The sequence below is a fragment of the Cyprinus carpio genome, chromosome A20 (assembly GCF_018340385.1).
Source record: "Cyprinus carpio isolate SPL01 chromosome A20, ASM1834038v1, whole genome shotgun sequence".
In the NCBI taxonomy this organism is placed as follows: domain Eukaryota; kingdom Metazoa; phylum Chordata; class Actinopteri; order Cypriniformes; family Cyprinidae; genus Cyprinus; species Cyprinus carpio.
Window position 1 is genome coordinate 3,113,240 of NC_056591.1, and position 13,816 is coordinate 3,127,055.

At 35.9% G+C, this 13,816-nt stretch overlaps 1 protein-coding gene across 1 annotated transcript in view; it reads left to right on the forward strand.

Moving 5' to 3' along the window:
• Positions 1–10,979: 10,979 nt before the first annotated feature.
• Positions 10,980–13,816, forward strand: part of LOC109053095 (ribosomal protein S6 kinase delta-1-like) — a 37,306-nt gene continuing 34,469 nt past the window's right edge. Inside the window, 3 exon segments of the mRNA XM_042777380.1 lie at positions 10,980–11,408; positions 11,975–12,010; positions 12,553–12,673. Coding sequence (XP_042633314.1) covers positions 11,307–11,408; positions 11,975–12,010; positions 12,553–12,673 — 259 coding nt within the window. The 5' untranslated portion in view covers positions 10,980–11,306.

Here is a 13,816-nt window from a genome sequence, read left to right on the forward strand (position 1 = left end):
TTTCAACCGGTTTACTGAATCGAACCGTCCGAAATAACCGGTTCGCGGAAAAGAACCCAACTTCCCATCACTACTAAACACCTGCAAAAGATTCCTGAGGCTTTTAAAAACTCCCAGCCTGGTTCATTACTCAAAACCGCAATCATGGGTAAGACTGCCGACCTGACTGCTGTCCAGAAGGCCATCATTGACACCCTCAAGCGAGAGGGTAAGACACAGAAAGAAATTTCTGAACGAATAGGCTGTTCCCAGAGTGCTGTATCAAGGCACCTCAGTGGGAAGTCTGTGGGAAGGGAAAAAGTGTGGCAAAAAACACTGCACAACGAGAAGAGGTGACCGGACCCTGAGGAAGATTGTGGAGAAGGACCGATTCCAGACCTTGGGGGACCTGCGGAAGCAGTGGACTAAGTCTGGAGTAGAAACATCCAGAGCCACCGTGCACAGGCATGTGCTTTTGAACCAGAAAACAGCGGCAGAAGCGCCTGACCTGGGCTACAGAGAACCAGCACTGGACTGTTGCTCAGTGGTCCAAAGTACTTTTTTCGGATGAAAGCAAATTTTGCATGTCATTCAGAAATCAAGGTGCCAGAGTCTGGAGGAAGACTGGGGAGAAGGAAATGCCAAAATGCCTGAAGTCCAGTGTCAAGTACCCACAGTCAGTGATGGTCTGGGGTGCTATGTCAGCTGCTGGTGTTGGTCCACTGTGTTTTATCAAGGGCAGGGTCAATGCAGCTAGCTATCAGGAGATTTTGGAGCACTTCATGCTTCCATCTGCTGAAAAGCTTTATGGAGATGAAGATTTCGTTTTTCAGCACGACCTGGCACCTGCTCACAGTGCCAAAACCACTGGTAAATGGTTTACTGACCATGGTATTACTGTGCTCAATTGGCCTGCCAACTCTCCTGACCTGAACCCCATAGATAATCTGTGGGATATTTTGAAGAGAAAGTTGAGAGACGCAAGACCCAACACTCTGGATGAGCTTAAGGCCTCTATCGAAGCATCCTGGGCCTCCATAACACCTCAGCAGTGCCACAGGCTGATTGCCTCCATGCCACGCCGCATTGAAGCAGTCATTTCTGCTAAAGGATTCCCGACTAAGTATTGAGTGCATAACTGAACATAATTATTTGAAGGTTGACTTTTTTTGTATTAAAAACACTTTTCTTTTATTGGTCGGATGAAATATGCTAATTCTTTGAGATAGGAATTTTGGGTATTCATGAGCTGTATGCCAAAATCATCAGTATTAAAACAATAAAAGACCTGAAATATTTCAGTTGGTGTGCAATGAATCTAAAATATATGAAAGTTTAATTTTTATCATTACATTATGGAAAATAATGAACTTTTTCACAATATGCAAATTTTTTGAGAAGGACCTGTATATCTAAATTACGACCTATGCTCAGGCAGATGCAGAAATGTTAATTCATGCATTCATGACCTCAAGGTTAGATTATTGTTATGCTTTATTAGGTGGTTGTTCTGCACGTTTAATAAACAAACTCCAGCTAGTCCAAAATGCAGCAGAACCAGGAAGTATGAACATGTTAGCCAGGTTCTGTCAACACTGCACTGGCTCCTTATTGAAAAATGTTAAAATCTTGCTTATTACTTATAAAGCTCTGATTGGTTTAGCTCCTCAATACTTGAGCGAGCTCATATCACATTATAGTCCTTCACGTCCGCTGTGATCTCAAAACTGTGGCCATTTGATAATACCTAGAACATCAAAATCAACTGCGGGCAGCAGATCTTTTTCCTATTTAGCACCCAAACTCTGGAATATTCTTCCTAACACTGTTTGGGAGGCAGACACACTCTGTCAGTTTAAATCTAGATTAAAGACCCATCTCTTTATTCTGTTAAAGGATTGTTAGGTTGCATTAATTAGGTCAACCAGAACCGGGAACACTTCCCATAACACCCGATGTACTTGCCACATCGTAAGAAGAAAGGCATCTACACTAATATTAGTCTCTTTCATTCTTATTCCGAGGTCACCATAGCCACCAGATCCAGTCCATATCCAGACCAGATGGCGGATCAGCACCTAGAGACGACCTCTACAGCCCTGAATTTCAGCAGAGACCAGGACAACCAGAGATAGGACAACAGAGATAGATCCCCTGTGAAGACTTCGCCACCTCGACGACCATCTGCACAAGACCACGGAAACAGACAAGATCTCTGCACCTGTATTGCAGCCTGGAATTAAACCACACCATGCTGGTTTCATCTGCCCAGAGGAGAACTGGCCCCCTGACTGAGCCTGGTGTCTCCCAAGGTTTTTTTCTCCATTTCTGTCACCGGTGGAGTTTTGGTTCCTTGCCACTGTCGCCTTTGGCTTGCTTAGTTGGGGATGTTTGACTAATTGCACAGACACTATTGGAAGAGAACTGAACTGGATGATGACATTACTGAATCATCAATGAACTGACTTTAGCTGAAAAATGACTCTTTGTAATTGTCTTCTTGCATTATTGACAAACTATTTTCCTGTTTGACACTGTAAAGCTGCTTTGACACAATCAGTATTGTATAAAGCACTATACAAATAAATGTGAGGTTACATCAATTTCAAAATTTCTAAAAAGTTAGAGAGGGGCCCCGTCCTAATACTGGGTCCTGGAATTTCCAAGTGAATGCTGCTTGCTACACTTAATATTATTTAAAACACAAAATCGTTTGCACCAGAGGAATACAAACTTGCTCCTGGAGTTTGCTCCTAAATTGTCTTTTTTTTTCTCTTGCTTTTATTGTAAATTTTTCTTTTTTTATCCCTAGTACTCTTATATCTCTTATATCGCATATCATTGAAAAAAGTTCATATATATGAGGAATGTTTTCAAATCCTTTGCCATGTGTTCTTCAACATCATTAAGCATTATAGGAGAAGCCATCATTTTGGCTCACAATTTTACTTTAAATAAAAGTGAGTGAAAATTAAATGAAAGACCAAGATGATAAATTTTTTCCACAGCCTGTTTTGCTCGTATTTACTAAAGATGCCAATATTAGTACATTTTATAGCACCTTCCTCTACCAGACAATCACAGTTTGACGGGGTGGGGTGTTACTGAAGCCAAAAATATTCATTGGAGTATTTACCCTCAGGATGTCACTGGCCAATGGACCTCTACCTGGTCCGAGCTCCACTAACTGGAACATGCTGGATTTCCCAGCCGCCATCCACTCACTGACACACCAGACACCCAACAGCTGTGGAAGACCATACATATTTTATTAAATAAGAAAATCTTTTTATATGGTTGCCAGCATCAGTGATAATTTTATTCAAAACAATGCTTACCACACCGAAAATCTGACTGATCTCTGGTGATGTAATAAAATCACCACCTACTCCAAGCATGTCATTTTTCATATAATATCCCTAAAAAAGGCAAACAACAAACTTTGGTCTTTGGTGGAAGAGCACTATTTATCTATTTACCTCTAATAATGTCTACAAGTGGGTGGGTGTGTGTTTTACATGCATGCAAATACATTCATATATTCCATACTGTATGAATTAAAAGGCAAAAAAAAAAAAAAAAATTCCATACAGAATAAGCAGCTTCTAAAAATTACATGCAATAGGAGATTTTTGATCTTTCCATCTCACCGTGCTTATATTGTTTTTACCAAATATTGTTTATTACATGGGTAATCTATAGTGGTCGACCAATATTGTTTTTTTGACAGCCGATGCTGATACCTTGGAAAGTAGGGGGGCCGATAGCTGATATAAAGCCAATATAATTTTTTTATTTTATTTTATTATTAATATTTAAGAATTTTGAAATCATTTGACAATGGATTACAAAATAAATGTGTAAAATAAACATACTTTAGATGACAAATAAATAAATATTTAATGAAAATATAATAAAAAAAAGGAAGTAAACACTGTAACCATCAGGTCAATCAGTATTCTGGGAAGTTTGTGTGCATTGGGAATCATATTTTTCAAATAAAGCCAGGGTAACACTCATTTTACATACAGCACACAGTGAAAATTACATGAATATTACAGTGGGCAAATGCATAAAGTGCAGCATAATTTGAAATCACGAGTTTAAAGTATTTAATTAACACTGACCGACAGTCACACAGAGAACACGCGATCATGTTGAATAAAAATGCACACTTCACAAGATCTCACTGCTGGATTCGACAAAGTTTGCAAGGTTTGTGAAATTAATTGTTCATTAGCCATTCAAAGATTTGTATCAATGATATAAATGCGTATTTGCTTAATGCTGACAGTAAACGAGAAAGTATTATAATGTTTGACTTTCTATTACTAATAATATAAAAGCAATCGTTGCAATACTTTCTGTATACATTAATCCCTTTGTTTAACCGTTCTATCGGATTATTAGACAGACTTCTATCTGTATTAGACAGAACTGTTAGCAACAACAGTAAACAAGAGGAAGAATGTGAGCACTATGTGTTTAGGCGCTGCCGCTCTCAGCGCCGTCAAAATAAAAGGCCCGCCTCGAACACATCGGCCCAGCAGAAAAACTTATCGGCCTTGGCGATATATCGGTCGACCACTAGTCATCTAACATTCTATGAGCTTCAGATAACATCTTGTTCTATTTGTTAACCTGTAACTGAGCTACTAAATAATGTAGAACACAACTATCAAAACTATTTTTATAAAAAAACCTGATATTCTTGCAGACAGCAAAATTCAGACATGGCATATATCATATGCAGAGAGTGGGGAAATGCTGCAAAGGAAATGTTGTGCGGAAAGCACTCATATATGTAGTTGGTTTGGGCATGATTTATGCAAATGACTCACCTTCGGGCATGCGGACATTCATTTAGAATGCTCCAAATTCCCCAACATTGGAACAAGGTTAAGAACAAATTCATGCGCATACACACGTGATGTAAATTAGGCTGTGGTTTTTTAAGAAGCTCTCCCATGCATACAAATACAGAATAATCGATGCAATTAAACTAATTATATTAACAATGCTAATTGCGAGGACACAAAAAGTTTAACAGTTCCATAATATACAGTATGCAAAGGAAATGTGTAATAATACATACCGCCACTGGATTGGTCAGCGCCTCCCTCATGTACTCAGCTACTGAAATAGGACCCGTGGCAGTAATTTTAGAGATAAGATGTTTAAGGGTGGATGTGTTTGACTCCAGGCTCTGGATGGAAGAGTTTGAGGAGGATCTGTTTTGCCACAAGGTCCACCACACTACAACAGACAGCACTGCATCATCGCTCATTTACATATCTGTCTGAACTGTATCTACATTTGTGATCTGTGTTTCCTAAAAGATGCAGAAGTCTCCAATCTTCTCCTCTACAGACATCCTACCATCTTGTTAGATTTTCCAGTGTTTGGCTAAGCAATTGTTGGGTTGTTTGCCAAAGTATAGCCAAATTAGATTTTGGTTTATTTTTCATCAAACCCAATTGTAAGCCATCAGATCACTTGGAAAATATGGCAAAAGTTGTATCTGATCATTCTGTGATACTTTTGCATCTTTCTTTTGAAGCTTGATGCTGGTCACCATTCAATGCCATTATATACATAAATACAAGCAGGGCATTTTTTTTTTTTTTTTATAAATGTCATTTTGTGGTCTGAAGAAAAGGTTATTAAACATCATACCCATACACAATTTTCACTTTTGGGTGAACTATCCCTTTAAGAAAAAAATGTGCTAGACAGTGCAAAGGCAGTCCGCACTACACAAGACATGTATACCCTGTTTACAAATATACAGTAGTAATACAGTAGACCCAGGTAAAAAGTTTTTACTGTTATTTAAGCTTCGGAGTAGCATATGTTCACATGTGTTACCAGCAGACTATGTGAATTTTCCGTATACAGTTATTTGACCTGAATGCCAAAAGTTAAGAAATGTTTTATTTTCCCCCGAGGATGAGTGACACTCGCAGAGCTAAGCGTGCAACGCAGTGAGATCATATGACAAGAATGATGCACACTATTGTTTGAAACTTTTATTGTGTCACACTTCATCTTTTTTTGGACCAATATAAAGTTGGTTTGACGTTTGAAATTTGTCAGAGATTCAGTCTCGGAAATCTTCAATAGTTCTTGACAAGAAACATGCTGTGTTCTAATTGTTTTCAAATGTAGAAGAGAACACACAATGTGTTTTATTTATTTTAATCTGCCTTAAGGTATTGCAACTGATAGACCTCATAATGTAAAAGTGCAGGATAGGGACCGTCTGCCAAGTGCAAAACGAAGAGCAAAAGGCACAATTATTCCATCTAAAAGCTTCACTTGTGAAATGTATAAAAAATTATTATCAAATATAAGGGGTGTGTCTTATTACTGGATCATAAAAGAACATTTAGACGTTGGTTTTATTCACAGAACTATAGCACAACAAAAGTTATTGAAATGGAACAATTGAGAAAAAGCTTGCAAAGCATGACAAAGATTGTGCAGTTTACCGCCCCCTAGAGGAAGATATTGCACTTGTTATGAGCAAGTTTGACATTCAGAAGTTTATAGACAAATCCGGCGAAACACGGAAGTAAAGCAGCGCCGCCATTACTGCGTGCCTTGCTGCTAAGGAAGTAGCAGAAGTAGCGTTAGTCCCGTAGGCGGCTGTAGCAGATTAAGCTGTACGAAAAGTTATTTTTTTATTTAGTTTTTTTTTAGTATGTATGCTGTCCAGTGATGCCGAGAAGAGTGTGGTGTTGTGTGGTTGGCTGTTTTAACAACAGCACAAAACTACAGGCATGGAAATAAACCCGTTTGTGAAATCCACGAACCTTTGTTGCACATTGACTGCCCATGTTTACGGCCATACGGATTACACAGAGTTCTTTACTATTAGCTAGAGATGATCAGTTCAGGTGCCGCTAGGGATCCGTCGCGTCACGTTTACCAGCACCAAAACGGTATTCATTGTTTGAATTTCATAATAAAATTGACAGAATCTGAGAGCTGAGATTGTCGGTCTCCGTGTCCTCTTTGCTTCGCGATTTTTTCTGTGCGTGAGAAAATGGATGTATGGTGTGAGAGCGTGTGAAAAGCGTCAATTGTGTGTGTCTCACATTTTATTGCATTTGTATTAGTTTGAAGAGTAAAAAAAAATCTGTGGGTCTTAACGCAATTACAATCGGCAAGTCGGTCGGACAAAAAAGGGGAAAAAAATAATTAATTGGGTCAGTCCTAAATTGACAGGGTCGGTCAGTTATGGCAAACAAGAATATTTTTAAGGATGGCCTCATAGTTATTTGAAACTTGTGAAGCTTGTGAACATATTAACAACACAGCTAGTAATGACAGCATTCGGTTTTATTGTTGTCATCAATTAATACACTTCTTAATTACATTACATTACATATTTTTACATTATTACATTATGTTGTCAATAAATTACCTTTATCAGTAAGTTTTGGCCACTGCCTGACATCATCTACCAAATTTTCCCTTTCACCAGACATTTTCTTTAATGAGCAGGATCCGCTTTCATTGAAATGTCATTAGAGGGCAGGGCGGCGGGTGTTGTAATTCTTAGGAGGGAAGTAGTGGTGGCGGGAGGGATGGCAGCGCCCATAGAGTTTGCGGCGGATTTGTGTATATAAATGAATTTAGAATGCACACAGTTTGATATGTAAACTTAAATGGGTGTGTCTTGTTACTTGTTCAAAGAACAATATTTACAGCCATCTTTTACTGTAAGTCAGGATGAACGCTACTGAATTGAATTTGAATCTGTTAACTCATTCCTTTTTAGAACATACAGTACTCCATCACAACTTCAAAGGTTGTGTCTTGTTACTGGTTCATAAACGAACATTTAAATGTTGGTTTTATTTACAAGACTATGAGGCAGCACATGGTATTGAAATGTCAACAAATACATCAATCAATGTAAAGTAAATATGCTCTTCTATCTTAACTTCAAAAGGTGTGTCTTGTTACTGGTTTCTAGAACAACATTTTGATGGAGGTTTTATCCACAAAACTATAATAGAACACATACTAATGAAAATTAAACAAATAATGGATTAGTTTAAAAATGAATACAATTTTCTATCCCAGCTTCAAAGGCTGTGTCTTGTTATAGATTTCTTAAAGAACATTTTCCAGTAGCTTTTATTTTCAAAATGCAGAAGTCACACTATTGATGTTCAAGAATGGCTTGCAAAGCCTTCCAAAGAGTCACCAGTATTACTGCCCCCTAGAGGAAGATACTGCAGTTGTTTTGATTGAGTTTTAAATTTAAACCTTCAGTAAATCCATTCAAAATGCAAACAGTTTTCTATCTCAACTTCAAAAGGTGTGTCTTGTTACCTGGGCCTAAAAGAGCATTTTCATGCAGGTTTTACTCTGATTTGTAATTCAGGATACATGCTATTTAATTAAATTCAAATCTGTTAATAAATTAATTTAAAATGCATGCAGTTTTCTTTCTCAAATCCGAAGGGTGTGTCATGTTACTGGTTCCAGAAGAACATTTTGATGGTGGTTTTAGCCACAGAACTATAACAGAACGCATACTATTGAAAATGAAACCAATACATGATTTAGTTTAAAATAAAAACAATCTTATATCCCAGCTACAAAGGCTGTGTCTTGTTACAGATTTAATAAAGGATATTTTGCAGTAGTTTTCATTGTCAAAAGCGATGCCGAAGTTATGCTATTGACATTCAGGAATCGTTAGCACAGCCTTCCATAGAGTCTCAGTATTACTGCCCCCTAGAGGAATGTGCTGCAGGTGTTTTGAATGAGTTTGACATTCAAACTTGTAAATGCTTTTAAAATCAATAAAGTCTTCTATTTCAACTTCAAAAGGTGTGTCTTGTTTCTGATTTCTAAATGAACATTTCAATTCAGGTTTTACTCTCACATGTAATTCAGGACACATGCTATTGTATTAAATTCAAAATTCTTTTTCTTTTTTTTCTTTTTTTGATAGTTGTTCATGAGTCCCTTATTTTTCCTGAGCAGTTAAACTGCACTATTCGTCATAAAAACTCTCCAGGTCTCACAAACAAGTAAAATATAATGTTCTTCTATTATATTTTAAATTAATTTATTAACAGATTTGAATTTAATTCAATAGCATGTATCCTGAATAACAAATGAGAGTAAAACCTGCATGAAAATGCTCTTTTAGGCCCAGGTAACAAGACACACCTTTTGAAGTTGAGATAGAAAACTGTATGCATTTTAAATGAATTTATTAAAATATTTTGAATGTCAAACTCAGTCAAAACAACTGCAGTATCTTCCTCTGGGGGGCAGTAATACTGGAGACTCTAGCGTCACTTCTGCATCACTTTTGACAATGAAAACAAGTGCAAAATGTTATTTAAGAAATCTGTAACAAGACAGCCTTTGAAGCTAAAATAGAAGACTGTATTTATTTTGAACTAAATTATGTAGTGGTTTCCTTTTCTACAGTATGTGATCTATTATAGTTCTGTGGCTAAAACCACCATCAAAATGTTTGTCAAATCTGTAACAAGACACCCATTGAAGTTATGTAATAAAATTGTGTGTGTTATAAATTAATTTATTAAAATTTAGATTTCAAAATTCAAGTTAAAACAACTGTAAAACAACACTTTTTGCCAGCGTTGTCTTAATTGTTGAATTTCAATAGCAAGTTTTCTGTTATAGTTCTGTGACTAGATATACATAAAAAAATGTTCTTATGAAAACAATAACAAGACACACACCATGAGGTTGATACAGAAGAGTGTATTTATTTTAAATTAATTTAGTTATTGGTTTTTATTTCAATAGCGTGTACTTTTTTGGTGTCATACTTCTGTGAACATAACGAAGAAAAAAAAAGTTCTCACAAGGACCTGGAACCAGCCTACTGCATAACCACTGGATTATGGAATGATAATGCTTTTTAATATTGTTTTCCTTTTATTAATATATTTATTAATAGTAACAATTTAATAATAACCACTATCACATATCTTGTTTACAATATTTCTTATTTAAATTCAAGTGAGCATTATAAGTGTTTGTTTTTATATCTTTCAAAGACCTTGGTGCACAAATTGCTCTTGTTTTGTTAATTATAAAAAAACATTCCGGTGGAAAATTATTAATCGTTTTATCATTTTCATGTACTTTGTAGACGGTCCCTAGCTGGCCTAAGCTAAGAGTGCAACAAATCGAGGAGGATTAAAACAAAAAAACTAAGATGTGTGTTCAGTTCTACGTCTTATTGCTTTTCAGATAAGCCATTTTTTATACAATCATACTCATCCACTAAGAATTTATTGTTTTTTTTTTTTTTTTTTCGCGGCTGAATATCTGTCTAATATCCAACGTCAAACGTCGAACCAAATTGTTCGTTTTGTTTTGGTTTTCTACACTTGTTGTTAGTATTCCATTACCAATATAGCAGTGTATCACTCTGATTAAAATGAACTCATCTCACCTTCTGACATTAGCAGCTTCAGCCTCAGCAGAGTCCTCATGCTGCTCACCTTATTATTTTTAGTCGATTCTTGAAGATGAATTAAATAGAAAATTTGCTAATGTCCTGCCAACATTTAATTGATTGGGTTATTTTTTATATGCTGTGTAAGAAATGTAATTCTGAATTTGTTAAAAAGAGTTAAAGATAAAAAGTGGCTTAAAATAATTTTGAAATTGTGATTTAATGTATTCGTTTGCAGATGATTTATTCAAAGGCCGTTTTTAAGACACAATAAAGTTTAAAAAAATCACAAGCAGGTTATAACTGGTTTGTTTTATGTCATAGATCAAAACGTGAAAATATTTAGAGGCTTTGTTAACCACAGACCTTATTTCAGGCGATTTAGCAAAAACCCATTAAAAAAAACCATAGACTGTAAAAAAATAAAAAAAAACCATAGACTTCAGGGCGAGGGAACCGGAGGTGCTAAAATGCTAACTCACTTCCGCGTTTTGGCCTACAAAGTGACGTCATAACTTCGGCACTACTTCATTCATAATTTTTGGGTTAAGGAGAATCTCTTTCTTTCTGTTTACGTGATCACTTTCAATGGAGGGACAGGAATCTCCACAAGGATAATTAAGAGTATCTCAATTCATATTTGGCAAGATTAACCAAAGTTTGGTTTATGGCTTGAAACGACACTAGAGTTAGTAAATGATAACATTTTTATTTTTAGACGAACTATCCCTTTAAATGTTAAAATGGCTTGTGCTTGGCGCTCCTACCATGTGGCGTCAGCACGGCCTGATTATTATTCATGAGCTGATCTGTAGAGCTGTTGTATGGGTCAGTGTCCCGCTATGGCGATGCGTGTCTCAGGATGATCTCCGCGCGAAACAAAGACGACATTGTGCGGTTCTACACGGTCACCGACCCTATGACACACAAGAAAGGCTACACGGTGTATAAAGTCACGGCCCGGGTGAGACTAAGCGAATTTAACCGGGGTGCAGAGCACATGTGCTAACGCTAATTTATCTGGAACACTAACACAAACTAATAAAACATCAGAGAGGATGATTTGATTTGATCTGTAATGCCATGTGTGTACAGTTTGTATGTGGGCTGTGTGTACCAATGTCAAGAAAATCTGATGCATCGGCACCGGTCACAGTCAGCTGTGTCACATCATAACCATAATCCTGTTGTTAATTCTTCTGTGGGTTTTCTGTCTTTGAGGAAAACGCTCTTATTTATAGTCCTCAAACTTTGATTGACACCTGTCAAAAGACAGATCAGATCAGATGGGTCTGAATCTGACACAGACATATATAACTAAGTAATGCCAATACAGAAAATGTGTTCATTTTAAGATAGATGGTGTTTTGGGTGGTGCTGTTTGTTTCAGTTTTTGTATTCTCTTCCTTCACCTTTACTTACACATAAACACAATAAAGAGCTGACTAAACCAGAATTTTTGTTCATAATGTAGACAGAGGACATTTGCTTGTATAGTAGTAATGGTAATATTTTTCTGTTTCTCCACAGATTATTTCACGGAAGAACCCAGAGGACATTCAGGAGGTGAGAATCTTAATAAAATTAACTCTTGAAATAAAAATAATAATAATAATAATAAAAAATCCCTTATTTACTTTTAGAATACATGCCACTATTCTTATTGTGAATGGTTCATCAGTGCACATTCTACAGATACCAGAAATGTTTCATCAAAATGTAATAACATGATCTGCCACTGAAACAACTTTTATTTAAATGTGTTGTCATTTAGGCTGCACTTGCATTGGTTGATGTTGACCAATATCCAAATAGCTGTTTAAGCATTATTTTATGCTGCTGCTGTAGGTGATGCAGCCTCTCTGAAATCTTTCCAGTAGTTATAGCAATTGGATGTATGATAATGTAATGAAGATTACAGCAATAATTCAGTGGAATACAATGCTGTTTTTTTTTTTGTCTTGTTGAATCTTGTTTGACTCAAATTTGTCTCATTGCAGAAGTGAAATGGAATATAAATGGCATTTCATTTAGACTTATGTTATGAGTTATGAGGCACTCATTGTTAAGGACCATTGGTCTGTATTTGTCTGACTTCCTTTCATTAGATCACAGTGTGGAAAAGGTATAGTGATTTCAAAAAGCTTCATCAAAACCTTTGGCAGATACACAGAAACCTCTATGGGCAGTCAGAGCTCTTCCCTCCCTTCGCAAAAGCTAAAGTCTTTGGTAAGTGTGTGTAAGTGAGACAGAGTGTGCTATATTGTAATGGAACTTTTTTTAAGTTATGTATTTATTTACTTATTGAAGTGATTTCAGCAAATCAACGCAGAAAACATGATTAATATTCATGAACCTAGCAGCTCATAAATAATATATTAGTAGTAGAATTCTACTACTGATAATATCTTATCAGTATTATTGTTAGTTTATTTCCCCCCTTTTTTACAGAAACACTGAATGACCAACAATATCTTAAATATCACCATCAGTCCTAAATTCTGTTAAAATGACAAATATGCATTTATACGTTACCAAGTTTTAATTACTAAAGTTCTATCATTAAATAATGCTTGATTATCATAATATAATATTATGATGCTTGACTGACAGATGTTAAGAGTGTACTTTCAGATATTTAAAAAGCTGTGCCATTTTACAAACATAAGCTCTTTATATATGTATAAAAAAATACTATTATCAGTCTGGGGAGTAAACGAAGACATTTGCTAGCCAATGGCGAATCTATTGCCAAGGTGTACGTAGAGGGTTTTAAAGTATAAGTAAGATATAGTTAAAGTTATTACAGAATTGCCATTTGCCCTGTCGGACCAGTGTTGCATTTTTACTACATGTGCCGTTTATTGATCATGTACTGTACTTCATGTTTGTTGATGATCTAACTGCAGTGTATTGAATATTGTTGTTGCATATTTTGCTCATTTAAACATTACCAAGGTAAAACAGATAAGGTTTTCACTGAAATATCTGACATATGAAATGTTTCTAAAAATGTAATTACTTATTTATTTATTTTGTGTAGCAAGTTAAATATTGCAGGCCAAAAATTGCTATATCCGCCATGATCCTTTTAGAACTTGGATTTGTTTCTTGTGATCTTACAAAATCCTGATTAACTTGAATGCTTAAAATTTGCTTTCTAGTGTAAAATGTGCATATTTCCTTAATTTAATTTTTTTAATTAAATGGATTTTTTTTTTAATGAGGATAGTGCAGCCAAGAAGTGTCCAGCATACATGGAAACACCTTAAATGTTAAATAAAAATAGCTAAATAAAAAAATAAAAGATTGAAATCAAAGAAATATCCTAAAAGTAAGTGTTTTTTGTTCATATTATATTATTTCTAGCTT